The 14,089-nt window shown below is 39.8% G+C and overlaps 1 protein-coding gene across 1 annotated transcript in view; it reads left to right on the top strand.

The window, feature by feature from the left end:
- cacna2d3a (calcium channel, voltage-dependent, alpha 2/delta subunit 3a) overlaps positions 1 to 14,089 on the top strand; it is a 136,261-nt gene that overhangs the window by 50,663 nt on the left and 71,509 nt on the right. Inside the window, exon 4 of the mRNA XM_082518383.1 lies at positions 4,028 to 4,087. Coding sequence (XP_082374509.1) covers positions 4,028 to 4,087 — 60 coding nt within the window. The remainder of the gene's footprint in view (positions 1 to 4,027; positions 4,088 to 14,089) is intronic.

Below are 14,089 nucleotides of genomic sequence, written 5' to 3'. Positions count from 1 at the left end.
CCTCGAGTTCTCAGCAAATGTACCTGCACACACACACACACACACACACACACACACACACACACACACACACACACACACACACACACAGAAAGAAGACATCCAGGTCCTTTCTGCCTTGCTTCTCTCTCTCAGCCTCTCAGAGATCATAATGAAGGTTGAACACATGTATACATAATCAATAGCCAACTAGAATGAAGCATAGAATGATATGCAACAGTACGCAATGGCCAGGTGTGTTGCTATGGTGAAGAAAATGATTGGTTGGACTCTAGATTACAGCGTTCACTTCCAAAAACAGTCTGCCTGCACACACAAGCGCAGCAGCGCAACACACAAGCGCAGCAGCACATGGCCTGGCTGAAATAAGCTGGCTGATTGCAGGAGTTTTACTGGTAAAGCCATTTGAATGGAAATGTGAAATGGAAGTCTATTACTAAAACTCATAGACATCAGGACCAGCTGTGAAAGAGAGAAATTACTTGCGATAAGAACTTACAATGTGCATCAGTAGAAAGACGTACGAGGAAGCATTGCTGTGTGTGTCTGTGTTTGTGTGTTGAATAGAGATTCCTGAGAGTCAGTCCTGCTGCTCTCGGCCTGAAAAGCCAGTTTCTAGTCCTGCTTCTTTATACTGAGAGAATTCTTCTAAAAGCTCCTCACAACACAATATTTATTTTAATGAACAAAAAACACCCCAAAAACAAGGTTACTCCAAATTGTGCTCATTTTTAAAAAATGCGCACATGCATGAGAATCTTTTTCTCTCTTAAACTGTTCCTCCAGTACTTTGTACACATCAGCAGATCTACTACACCTGTTTAAAAAGCTAGTATATGCTATCAATTGGTACTTTTTTAGTTTCTTAAGAATCTTCCTTGGTAAAGGATCAAGGCTGTAAGGGCGCAGTTATGTCTTAAATCATCATGACTAACACCAGAGGCCCTTAAAGTTTTGTCTTCAGTTCTCAGCCATCGTTAGACTACTTAGTGAGAATAACTGTTAAGACCTCTCAACAGTTAATTTCCATTTTTAACACCGATGACTGGAGCTATCTAAATGTGGACACGTTAAAAGAGTTGTTCACTGGCATTACTGGACCTAAGCCCCTGGTGTAAGAGTTGGACAGGTCAGCAACTTTAATTATACGTGATTACATTATATTAGTTTTACCCGAGTGATTCAAGTGAGTGCTGACAGAGTATAATATTACTTGGAGTTCTTGCCATGCATTTATCATGCTAATGATCTGATAACCAGCAGTTACATAAATGCTCGTTATTCTGTCTGTTAAACTGTAACAAAAGCAAAGATAAACATGAGTAACCTTTGAGTAAAATTATGAATTTGGGCTCTGCAGGGCAAACACCTTGGACTTTGAACTGCTTTAAGGCATGGCTAATTCTCAAAAAATATAATCATCAACTCACATTTTGTGGACCCAGCTAAAGACAATTCAGAGACAGTTTTATGGATCCATTCAGGCAACCGAAGGGGAGAAAAAGCAGCTGACTAAGGTTTTCTTATGGTTTAAACCATTATATCTATAAACTATCTGTTAAGTGAATTTAATGCAAGACTTGGAATTTTTTTAGTTAATGTTTGGTGTTCTGAAAGACATTAAAATAACACAACACGCCTACTTCACTTAACAAGGTGTGGGGTTAAAATATTTGCTTGGCCTTTGGACAAAGGGTCAAAGGGGAGAGTCCGTTTTTCAATTCACATTTCCACACACAACATCCCATAATGAGAAAGAGAAAAAAAGGCTTAAAAGTCTTCAAAATTTATTTTTTTTAAAAGACATGTGCATTAGTATTCACAGCCTTTGCTTAGCAATGATTTGAAGCACCTTTGGCAGCACAGCCTCAAGTCTTTTTGAGTATAAGGCTGTAAGCTTGGCACACCTGTTTTTGTGCAGTTTCTCCCGTTTTTCTTTGTAAATTGGCTCTTGCTCCATCACGTTGCATGGGCAGCATTACTGGCAGATCTCTCCAGAGATGTTTAATTGGGTTCAAGTCTGGGGATTAGCTAGGCCCAGAGTGGTCCTGAAATCACTCCATTTTTATCACGACTGCGTGCTTAGAGTCATTGTCCGGTTGGAAAATGAACCTTTGCGTAGTCGGACTTCCAGAGTGCATGATGCTGCCACCACCATGCTTCACTGTGGGGACAGCATGATGAGTGGGTAACTCATCATTTGGCCAATGCGTCATCAGACCAGGGAATTTTGTCTTTCATATTCTGAGAGTCCTTCAGGTGATGTTTACTAGAGTGGCTTCTACTGACTACTCTACGATACAGGCCAAATTGGTGGAGTAATGCAGAAATAGTTTTCCTTCTGGAAGGTTCTCCTTTCTCCACGAGCAATACTGGAGCTCTGTCAGAGTGGCCTTTAGGGTATTGGTCACTTTTTTGATTAAGGCCTTTCTACCCTGATCACTCAGATTGGCCGAGAGTCCTGGTGGTTCCAAACTTCTTGGATTGACTACAAGAAAGCCTGAGACACATGCATCCTGGAAGCCTAGAACTATACAAGATCAACAGGTTCATCAGGAATTTGATGGGGATATGGAAAAAAGCACTACAGGCCAACTTCAAGCCAACAGCACAAATCACCATCAAGTGCGGGATTTACCAAGGAGATGCTCTGTCCCTACTGCTGTTCTACATAGGCCTAAACCCTCTCAGTGAGAAGACAAGACTCACTGACAAGATACAGATACCGACTACGGAATGGAGCAATTGTCAGCCACCTCCTCTACATGCCAGGAGCGAACGAGACTTCACTGATCAACACCACTAAGTGTCAACAGAAATGACATCGGAGAAGTGTAGTTGGATGGTAACAAAGAGAGGGAAGGTAGTCAGAACTGAGGGGGTCGAACTACCAGAAGGCAACGTTGCAGACATCGAGGACAGCTACAAGTACCTGGGAATCCCACAGGCAAATGGGAACCACTAGGAAAGCTGCAACCACCAAATACTGCAGAGAATAAGGCAACTCCTGAGAAGTCAGCTGAATGGGAAGAACAAGATCCAGGCAATCAACACCTACGCCTTGCTGGCAATCAGATACCCACTGCTATAATAAGCTGGTCAAAGCAGGAGACAGAAGAAAAAGAAAGCTTCTGACCATCCATGGAGAGTTTTACCCCAAATCCACCATCTTGAGACTGTATGATCAGAAAGAAGGAAGCCAAGGACTGTGAGTGTCAGAACCACCGTCCAGGATGAGACAAAGTGGATAAACTGTCTTAAGTTAAATGTTTTGACTTTGTAAGCTCTGAGCACAAATGGACAAATTGGATAATGCAAAAATGACAATTTTATGCATTTAACAATTTTATGCTACCACAAAAACAAAAGAAAGAATGAACATTTCTGTAGTGACTCTACATTCAGTAGTGCTGAAACTGTTAATTGGATAGAAGGGGGCCTCTTACTTTTTCTGCTTTATATGATAAACTCCATCTCTTAAAACTGTTAATTTTCCATGATTGTCTTTCATTTGCAAACAGTAGCATCAGCTTGTCTGCTTCTGAAGGATGATTATTCTCATTAGATAGGGTGAAAGAAGGCACAGATATACCCTCACCCACATAGAGGCACGCACAGCAGACGGTAACAGCAAGAGGGCGATAATGGAGTGTATGTGTGTGTTCGTGTGTCATCACATGTTGTTGTTGTTGTGGAGTTTATGAGCGAAAAAGTGCATGTGTAAAACAGCATGAACTGATGAAGGAGTTTGTTGTCACAGTGTCCAAAGAACCTAAGGCGGTCATTACTTCTAACGCTGAACCATTAAGGAAAATAGGCTCTTTTCACGAGATCGCCAAATGTCTGTCTTCTATCTGTGTGTGTGTATTTGTGCGTTTCCTGAGGGGTTTTAGTGTAGCCTAAGTGCTAAGGGTGCTTTTAAAGCTGGTCGTAAAGCTTTTTTCGCCGCCTATTATTTTTGACCCACTAATCAATTCACTTCTTTACTCAAGCTTTTCTATTTCTCTTATCTTCTCTACTCCTGTAGAGGCTGGTAGAGGCAGCAGAGGAAGCTCACCTTCAACATGAAGAGGATCCAAACCTACAGGTGTGTATTCTTGGACACTACTGACAATTCAACCAGCTAAATAATTCTGTCATCAATGATGAAAAAGAAAAAGTATCAATTTGCATCATGTTTTATAAATAAGTGTTTACATTTGTTTTTTAGGTTTGCAATTTTTGTCTGCTGTTATTATAGAGAAATAATAATACTTTTGGTACTAATACTAATAATAGTAGCAAACCTTATTTCTACTCACAGCTTTGTGAATTGTGTAGTTAATGTCATCTAAAGAACAAAATATGATTACTATTTTTGTAGAGTTACAATTTATTTACATATTTTGTAAAATTAAAATCTATGCATTGATTTAATACAACTTACAGCCTTTATCCCAACTATAATCCACATTATTATTCAACATCTTATTTAGCATCTTTTGAAGGGGGTCCTGAGTCTTCTGGGCCCTCCAGTACATACCCAGATCACTTCACCTAAAAGGCATCCTGGTCAGATGCCCAAACCACTTCAACTGGCTCCTTTTAAAGTTAAGGAGTAGCAGTTTTACTGTGAGCCCCTCCTAAATGACCAAAGCGCACATACCCTTTAGGGGATCCCCATTTCTGCCACTCCCTTCCATAATCTTTATTCTTGCGGTCACTACCAAGATCTTGTGACAACGAGGGATGGTAGGAATAGAGATTAATCTTGATCAATCTTGATTCACTTTCATGAACAGCTCTATTCACCACAACAGACTAGTGTAGCATCCACGTCCCTGTCAAGCCTCTCAATCTTCTGCTTCACTCTTCCTTCATTTGTGAGCAGTAACTGAGATACATAACCGCTTCCACCTGGGGAAACAGCTCGTTCTGAAACCAGAGTAGGAGTGGGCACTGCACCCTTTTAATGCCTGGCCTCAGATTTGCTAATTCGAATCCAAACCACTTCACACTTGGCTGCAAACAGCCCCAGTATAAGCTGGAGGTCATGGCTTGATGAAACCAACAGAATCACATTGTCTGCGAAAAAACAGAGACAAAATTCAAAGACCATCAAATCCTCCCCCCTCCATGCTCTGCCCTCGGCTGCACTTAGAAAAACTATCCATAGAAATTACGAACAGAATCTGTGACAAACAGCAGCCCCTGTGGAGACCAACAACCACTGCACTGAAGGGAGTTATTGTACACAATTTGCCTCATGCTTTTCCAAGGCATGCTGGGACGTGAAAGGACCAAGCAAAGGTAACACCTCTTCCACCCGACCACATCAACAGGTGGAATTTTCCTTCACTCCCAGGAGGATAATTGCGGCTCTAATGGGGGCTTGCAAAGTGCCCATATCAGCTGTAATTTCCGTGTGTAGTATGACTAGGGCATTCCCCTGCTGTCTCAGGTAGACCCTGTGATGCTTTCAACATTCTGATAATACCCCTGAATAGGGCGAGGGGTAAGGGGAAACTCTGCAAATCCAACTGCAAATCCTTATTTGTAGTTGAACAAATCTGGAGCCAGTAAAGGTGATGCAGCTGCACCTATAGATGTATAATAACTCAACATTTAATTGCATGGGGGAGGAAACACATCTAGTTTGTCAAATAGATATGTAAAGCAAGCAATAATAGTCATGTTTTTATACCTGGGTATACTCTGTGGGAAACACCTTTTGAGTCTGAAACATAAATCATGAATTATTTATGGTGTTATATCTCTGTCACATTCCCACTCAAACATTCAACACTTTCTAAATGACTCCCTGGGAGTTCCATCCTCACTTCTGCAGACTTGGGCAAATGCATTCAGCTAATCATTTCTGTATACACCCCCCCAAACCAAGCTTCTGCTCTCATGGTTCTGCCTCAAATCCATTTGAGCAGCTTTAATTTTTAGAGTGCAGCTTTGTACTTTGTGTGTGTGTGTGTGTGTGCGTGTGTGCGTGCGTGCGTGCGTGCGTGCGTGCGTGCGTGTGCGTGCGTGCGTGCGTGCGTGTGCGAGAGAGAGAGAGAGGCAGAATAGCTGAATATGTGGCGGGGCGAGTTTGTTCAAGCATCGAGCACATCTCAGAAGTTTCTTAAAGTGGGAGGAGCAACAGCAGAAACTTGAGTTTTAAAGAGGAAATATGATACTAAGTCGACTTGGGAGTATTTGCTGGAAAACTACTTATAAATCGCTTGGCAGCCGTGTTATGTGTGTTAGTGGCAGCAGCAGCGAGTATGTGTTTACTCTGTCAGGTTTTAAAGGTATTACAGTGAATATCCTGCGGTGTTCTGCTGTCATTGGTTATTAAGGAGGATCAGTTGCTAGATTTAACCACTGACTGTTGTCCAGCTCTGCCCCTGTCATTTCTTTTTTTATGTTCTTGTTTTTTCCACAAACTGAAATTTCCTTCCTTTGATCTGTAAAGGAAAATTACACCATTTAACACTCTGACCGTGCTTTAAAACAATGCTCACACCCAAGCGCACACATGCACTGACATATAGAAGACAAAACAAATAAGAGAAACCGCTCCGTTTAACATGGTTTTAACTAATAATTTATTCATAAAACAAGGGCAAGCAAACAAAACTGTCTTCTTCAATATTGGGTTGAAAGTATTGTATATAGTTCTGCATGTTTTTGTGGTCATGTGCATTTGATATTTATGGAGTACTGGGTTTGTCTTTTTTGTTTGCTATGCAGCTTAATATGCAATAACATCGTGTGGGGTCACAGTGGTGCTTTATGCTGATAATTACTTGGTAGTGATGAGATGAGCATCCTTTTGTTTTAGCTTTAATGCTTTTTAGCTTCAGACGTTGATACTGGCTCATAAAAACAGTAAATTGAGCATTTTGCATATTCTGATATACAGTTATCAAGATACCTTATACTACCACACCTATATGATGTAGGGCTGCTCAATTAATCAAATTTTAATCAAATTTTAATCACGATTACGATCTGGGCTTTCAACGATCATTAAAAATGACTGAGCCGATTATTAGCCCCTCCCTCATGCTTTACTCTCGCCCTGCTCCGTGTGGCAAATCGAGCGCACCTCTCTGCATTTCGAACATACGTCACAACAATGAAGAGGACCCGAGGGAAGCTCGGAAAGCTCAGCAGAAGTTATTTGGAGAGGAGAGTGACTGCTGTTGGTTAAAAAGAGGTAAAAAAAACTTCAGTGGTGTGGAAACATTATGGGTTCAGTCAGACGTGGATCAAGTAGACACAGTGTGTAAACTTTGCGTAGCTGCACCACAGAGCAACACTGCAAAGTTCACTAAACATAGATGTTGACATTTTTCATTGATTTCTTATATTGCAAACATTTGCACTGTTATCAGTATTTGCACACTGTTTTATATTATTTTTTAAAGTCATTATTCAACACATTGTTAACCCTTTAAAGCCGGTCAGAGCAGCACGCTCCGTTTTGTGTGACTATTTTTAAATCCCTGTAGAACCTGAACCGTGTAAGCTAGCGCAATAATTTTGTTTGCATATGAAACCAGAGGAGTTGTACTTACATCTTATGTCATCAGCTTGTCCTCGGTCACGGTTTCCTTCCCCATAAAGCTTTGCAAAAATTGCATAAAAGGCGCTTGCAGCAACAAAAACATAATACTCCAGAAACACGCTTTGGCGATCCGATCAGCTGTTCGTAACACTTCCCACATTGACACAGACGTCACCCTAACTATGCATGTCCGCCATTTCCTGCCCGAAACCGAAAGTGACGTCATTTCGCGGAAAATGTAGTTTTTTACTTGTAGGCCTTAAAAGCCTATACTGGTGTTTTTATAAGTCATGTTTGACTTTTCTGAATAGTTGCTGGGATGCTTAGAACTCGAGTAGCACTGCTGGAAATAGTTTATTTTGATGCACCTGCTGTTTTCTTTGCAAATTTGCATCATAGGATTGTTTTTTGTTTTTCCCTGCAGTATATAAAAATTGCTGTATCTCCAAAATAAAACTATGAAGACACTCAAAATAAATTTCCTGTTGTTGTAAACTATTTTTTGCAACTTTTTTGTATTTAAAGTTTTGAGGGATAAACCTCTTAAATTTCTCCAAGTAGAAATATTGGTAAAAAAAACAAAAATGATTTTCAATTTTTTTGTAGTTTATTGCACTTTTTTGCAATTAATGTAATTACTATGGACTTAATGCATACATATTTTTAAAATATGGGCTATAACAGTTGTATTGATGTATAGCAACTTGAAATGCTCCCACAAATGGCACTACAAAATATAAAAGAAAATAATATAAGCTCTGGCGGACTTGGTTCTATGGTAGGTCTTAAAGGGTTAAATAAATATCGTCAAATAATCGAGATCTCAATTTCAGTGAAAATAATCATGATTATCATTTTTGCCATAATCGAGCAGCCCTAATATGATGTATCTGGAGACAAAGAGAAGACAAAGGGAAAGAAAAGGAAGCTGGTGAGAGGGACCGAAGAAAGGAAATATAAGCCTGTAATTTGACCTAACTAAAGAATATTGTTGCCCACTATGACTTCTGTCTTGTCACTGGTAGGAGCAAAGCAAAAATAGCATTAGTAGCACAACTGGAAATAGAGTACTCTACATTTTCCGTACTACATTTTTTCAGATATTGCCCCAAACTGGCAGAAGATGGCTTCAAACTGAGCAACAAACTGAAGAAACCAACTGGAGTACAGCTCAAACAGTACACCGTGCAAACCCAGCTGACTGAGAAGTCTGTTGTATTTTGGAAGGAATATACTCAACAGCTGCAGACACCAAAACCTGTTATGGAAGACAAAAATAAAACAAAACACAGAGTCTGAAAAAGGTTTTTAATTTCAATATGCAATGAAAATACTTTGCTAACTGTGGTTTCTTCAGTAATAACCAGCTCAGTTTCTTTTATACCTGCACAGCAAACTCAGAATCACTCGTGGTCGTGCTGTGCGTCACTTCTAAACGAATAATTCATTGATCACTAACAGCAGAGGATCACACGTGTGGTTAACTTGTTTATTTTATAAAAGAAATGTTTAAATGCCGTTCAATCTGATCGTCGTATCTTATTCATCTTTCTCCCTTCATCATCACCCTGTTCTTGCAGGTATCACTGAGATGACCTCAGTCCTAATATTTAGACATCTTTGTGTTGTACTAACAAATATATTGGTAAATTTTAAATTTCACAGACAAAGGCAGACTTTGCATCGTGTGACGACCTCATACGTATAATAATCACTATTTCTTTATCGGGCTCATCATGGTAGTACTAGATCATTGTCTTTGCTCAGCATGCTTGTTAGCATGCCTATGTTTGGTTTATCTGATAGCTTATCTATGGGTAACTGGGCTAATATGTTATGTAATTAAATTAAATATTTCTTTTTATTGTAAATTGTGTTTAAATTGTCTGAGCAAAACAGTGAAATGATTAAGCATTCCTGAGGTGTGATCATGAAATGCAGAAGCTGTTTACCTGCATGGGAACATGCATGTATATTATTGCAGCACTGTACATGTACACCTGTGTAGGTGTGCATGGTTCATGTCTGCACTGCTCTGATGGTGGCATTTCTAATAGCGCGTTTTACTGCAGAACATGGTGAATAGATGGTAATTATTGCCAGCTATGCTAAAAATACCACATCCTGTAGGGTGAACCCTCCTCCATCACTATTCTGAGTTTATTATAAAATGTTTGTGGTTTATTGCTATTGGATACATATTTGGCTGGCAGCGATTTGATAGGAATTTCCTTATCTATCCTTTCCAGAGCTCTTCTGCTTCCATGTGAAATTGGCACGGTAATCTGCTGCGATTTTCCTCTCTCACTCTTTTACCCGCATTGCTCATGTACTGTAAATAGGAAAGCAGAGAGCAGTCTCCCATGCACTCTGCAGCCAGTGAATCCTTCCTTGGAGGTTGGAAACAAACAGCCAATTGCTAAGCTCGATGTTGACTGAAAATGTGGCCCCAGTCAGGCGGGAGCAGTGAGAAAGAAGTGCTTAATCTGTTTTTTGTTCTCATACTCCCGTGTCTGGGGCATTATCGTAGACTGCAGAGAGGGAGCCACTTGCTTGTTGCTTAATAATATCAAAAATGTTTTGACCCATGTCTCTGTCTGTGTTTTGCCTGCTTCAGTGTCCTGTCACATGTAGGGCACTTATGTGACTTTTTTTTAAATAGCTATTTAATCAAGACTAGGCTTTGAACACATTGTATATTACACAGTTACACACAACTGGTTGAGACAGATGGGTAAACTACCCTGAGCCCGGTTCTGCTGGAGGTTTCTTCCTGTTAAAAGGGAGTTTTTCCTTCCCACTGTCACTTATAGGGGATTGTTTGATTGTTGGTTTTGTACCTTACAGTATGAAGTGCCATGAGACTCTGCATGAATAAACATGAATTGAACTGAAGTGAAACTTGCACACAAAGTAGTCTGAAGTACTTTGTTAACAGTGTCACAGAAAATGGTTCAAAAAGGTTCCCCACAGAGACAGAAACAGTGTTGATTGTTGAGTGAGGCAGTGGAGGTTTGTAATATTATCTCCTCAGCAACAAGCACAGAGCATCAAGACACTGCCAGTTAGACCCCATGTTGCTTAAAGCTAAACTTTGATCAAAGCGAAGCATGTAAGTTTGTACATTTTTCATTAATATGGGTGAACGTTAGTTCGGTAACAATACCAAAACAGCATAATGTGAAACAACACTGTAGAATATTATTAAGTGAGAATAAAGAAAAGACTTAAGTCACCTCAAACTATTTGCAAGCATCGAACTATTTTCTGTTAAAAGGCAAAATGCAGCTCAAGTATCAAACTTGGAAGCAAAGTCTTCAGTGTTGTTCCTCATGCTTTGTCTGCCAATAAACTTAAGTAGTACCTACTGGTACATTTTTACATTTACCCACAAGCTAACATTAAAACTAAGAAAACCAAGTGGATTTAAATATTTGATGCAAACAAACTTTGTTAATCACTTTTTCCTCTATATTTCTACAAGCTCCAAGAGAAAAGGTCAGATAAACGCAGATCATTTCTATGTTGTGAGGTGTGTTTGTGCATTATACCCCCATGTGGCTTCTATAGACTTCCAGACATGTTTGACTCCAAGTTGTGAGCACACAGTTTAAGCTGCGTGAAGTAGGATTTCAAGTAAGCTATATAAACTCTTACTTGGCCTTTTCCTCCAAGTTATTTACTCAGTCTGCTGTCTTGTTTACCCCCTGATTACTTATATCCATGCCCCCGGTTGTTTTCGACTCACATTTTCACACTCTGGGACTCTTCTTCCTTTCCAAACTGTGGCAAAAAGAGCAGGGAGGTGAGCGGGGAAAAGAGTCTAAGTCAAGATTACATTTAAACGTGAGCACCAGAGGGTGGGGCATCATGGTCAATCCTTCCCAAATCACACGTTGTGTCTTTTTCTCTTGAGGCTGTTGATCCACTGTCTGACTCTCTGCAGGAAAAATATTAAAATCAGCAAAAGCCTTCAGAGATATGGCTTACTGCACTAAACTGCATCAGTGCTCTTCTAGGAGGCAAATTAAACTTTTGCAGTGTGTTTGCTTTTTAGTTTTTTTTTTCATTGACAAGCAATATTTTGACCTGATCTTGATCTGTGACTAAAAAAATGAACACGGGCTGATAGACATGTACCACACTCAACACAGTTTCCATTGTCTGGTGTGCAGCCAGTGTTAGAGAGACGGCCACTTTGTAATTCTAGAGACAAAATCAGCATTATGTGCTTCTATTTGTAAGACATTCCTGCAAAAGTTGCACAAATCTTCACATGTAGAACATTGTGAAATGTCCAGAGAAACACTGGAGCACATTTACTAAAATAGCAGAAGCAAAAAATGCAGGTCAGAACCACCAAAGAGAGGACAAAACAGCATCGGAGACACAAAATCATGAATTTCAAAATCACCTAAATCACCCTTCTTCTCCATTCTGATTGGCAGTTCGAACTTGACCATGTCTACATATCTAAATGCATTGAGTAGCTGCCATCTGATTAGTTAATTACAGAAGGCATTTGCATTAATGAGCAATTGAACAGGTGGTGAGCATTTGTTAAAAGGCTAATTTTCACTTAGCGATCAGTCTCGTGGTTCTATATGTTCAAAAGTCGAGCCAAAGAATTAAAGGCAGAAAGTGATTGTTTTTGTAAATCCACTTATCGTGTGATTATATCAAACTCAGTGCCATAATAATATTTTAATGTGAGGTGGTACATATTACACAATAAATCCTTTTTGGCTTGCATGTTGAAAAAGGGAACTGAAGAGGCTCCACTTTTTACCCTTTGCTAACCCTTTATTCATCCTCTCCCTCTTTGTCTGTCCCACACTAAGTGAGTGGGTGCTGATGCTACAATCTCTCAACGTAATGCACCGCAGCGTTAAAGATCAGGTTGTTAACACTACGATCTGGGACTGCATTAGCGGCACTGGGCTCTCCTTTACTGTACTGCTGGAATGGCATAATTGACGTACTCAACACAGACACCCACACTTGGACACACACACACACACACACACACACACACACACACACACACACAGTTACACATCATGGCTTGCCCTGGACTCCATTCAGACACCCACACTCGCTCTCGCACTATTGAAAATGTGCAATTTTAATCAAAATGAAAGACAACATACTGTGAATATAAATGCGTTTGTTAGCAGATTAATTAGCTGTGTTATGTCTTTACTTTTTTTAAGCATTGTGTTTTCTGTACTTTGAACTGCTGTTGCCTCTGGTGACTTATCTTTCTCATTTCTGTTTTTCAAAACAATTAACACTTAACATATGCACAGCTCTAATTGTGTCTTTCAACTGAGTCGTCATTAAGTGTTGCTCTGTCTTCTAGGTGGCCACTTCTATAAGAAACCTTTGTTGTTTAAGTGTATATAGAGAGGTCACAATGTTTAAAATGTCATTTTAAAAAGTAATAATTTTAATGGGAACCTCAAAGTAATCAGAAATAATCATAAAGAATACACAGAAACACTTCTCACTTCTATTTTGTTTCAAATTTGAGCATTTTTTTAGTTGCTTTTCTTCCATCTGAGCTGCAATCAGATGATAAATTAATGATAATTTACTCGACTCTTTAGTGCTATGACAAAGTGACAGACAAGGAGAGCAGTGCTTACTGCAGCTGCATCCACACCGAAAGAGATTATCTCATCACGCATCACCTATTAGCTGATTGCTGGTCGCTTGCAGATGTTGCACACTCTGGTTGCCTAGGTAACTCTTTAATATATTTATTACTAGGTCACATGTCATCCAAAACTATACTCTGCTCTCATTGTCACTGGCTTCAATCACTCACCTGGAACTGGAGAACATTTTACGCTTGGGAGCTGAACACTTGCTGTTGTCAGTGATTATGCTGCTAATGGTGACTTGAAGTTACAAATTACAATTAACCTTAAAAGGTATCTGATTAACCCACCGCTGGGCCAACACTGATTGAAAGCATCAAATCACTGCAACTTTATCATGATACAGAGTTTGCTTAAAATAAATTGAAGAGTTTTTCATGTCTGTGTAGTTGTAGTGTCAGTGATAGGTAGCAGATTTGAAAGCACGTTACAGGAGGGAAAATGAGGCCAATAATTGGAACGAGCTAAGACATATCAATATGTCTGAGTGGATGACTGTAAAAAAAAGAAAGATCCAATTTACTGATGCAACAGAACGGTAAGGAGGCAAGCATGAGAAAATGTGTTTCAAATCCACAGTGAAAACTGTTTGTTGGAGTGGGGTACAAAGAGAAAGCAGCACTTCAGTCTTCAGAGACATGCTGCACACTGAGGTATACAATCCCCAGCAGTAATGCCTGCTAACATACAGTATGTCAAAACGTTACATAAGAAGCACTTAAAGGCAGTTGAAGTGCAAATAGTGCTGAGTGTTATGGACTTAACCTTCACAGTCCCTGAGCTCAAACATATCTGAACATTTATGGGGCACTCGGTAACTGAAAACGCCAGCCATTCCTCATATCGCTATAACAACACCGTTATTGAGTTTTTGTTCCAG

The sequence above is a fragment of the Aulonocara stuartgranti genome (assembly GCF_965226115.1).
Source record: "Aulonocara stuartgranti genome assembly, chromosome: 20".
In the NCBI taxonomy this organism is placed as follows: domain Eukaryota; kingdom Metazoa; phylum Chordata; class Actinopteri; order Cichliformes; family Cichlidae; genus Aulonocara; species Aulonocara stuartgranti.
The sequence above is the reverse complement of the archived record's forward strand: the minus strand, read 5'-3'. Positions and strand labels throughout refer to the sequence as shown.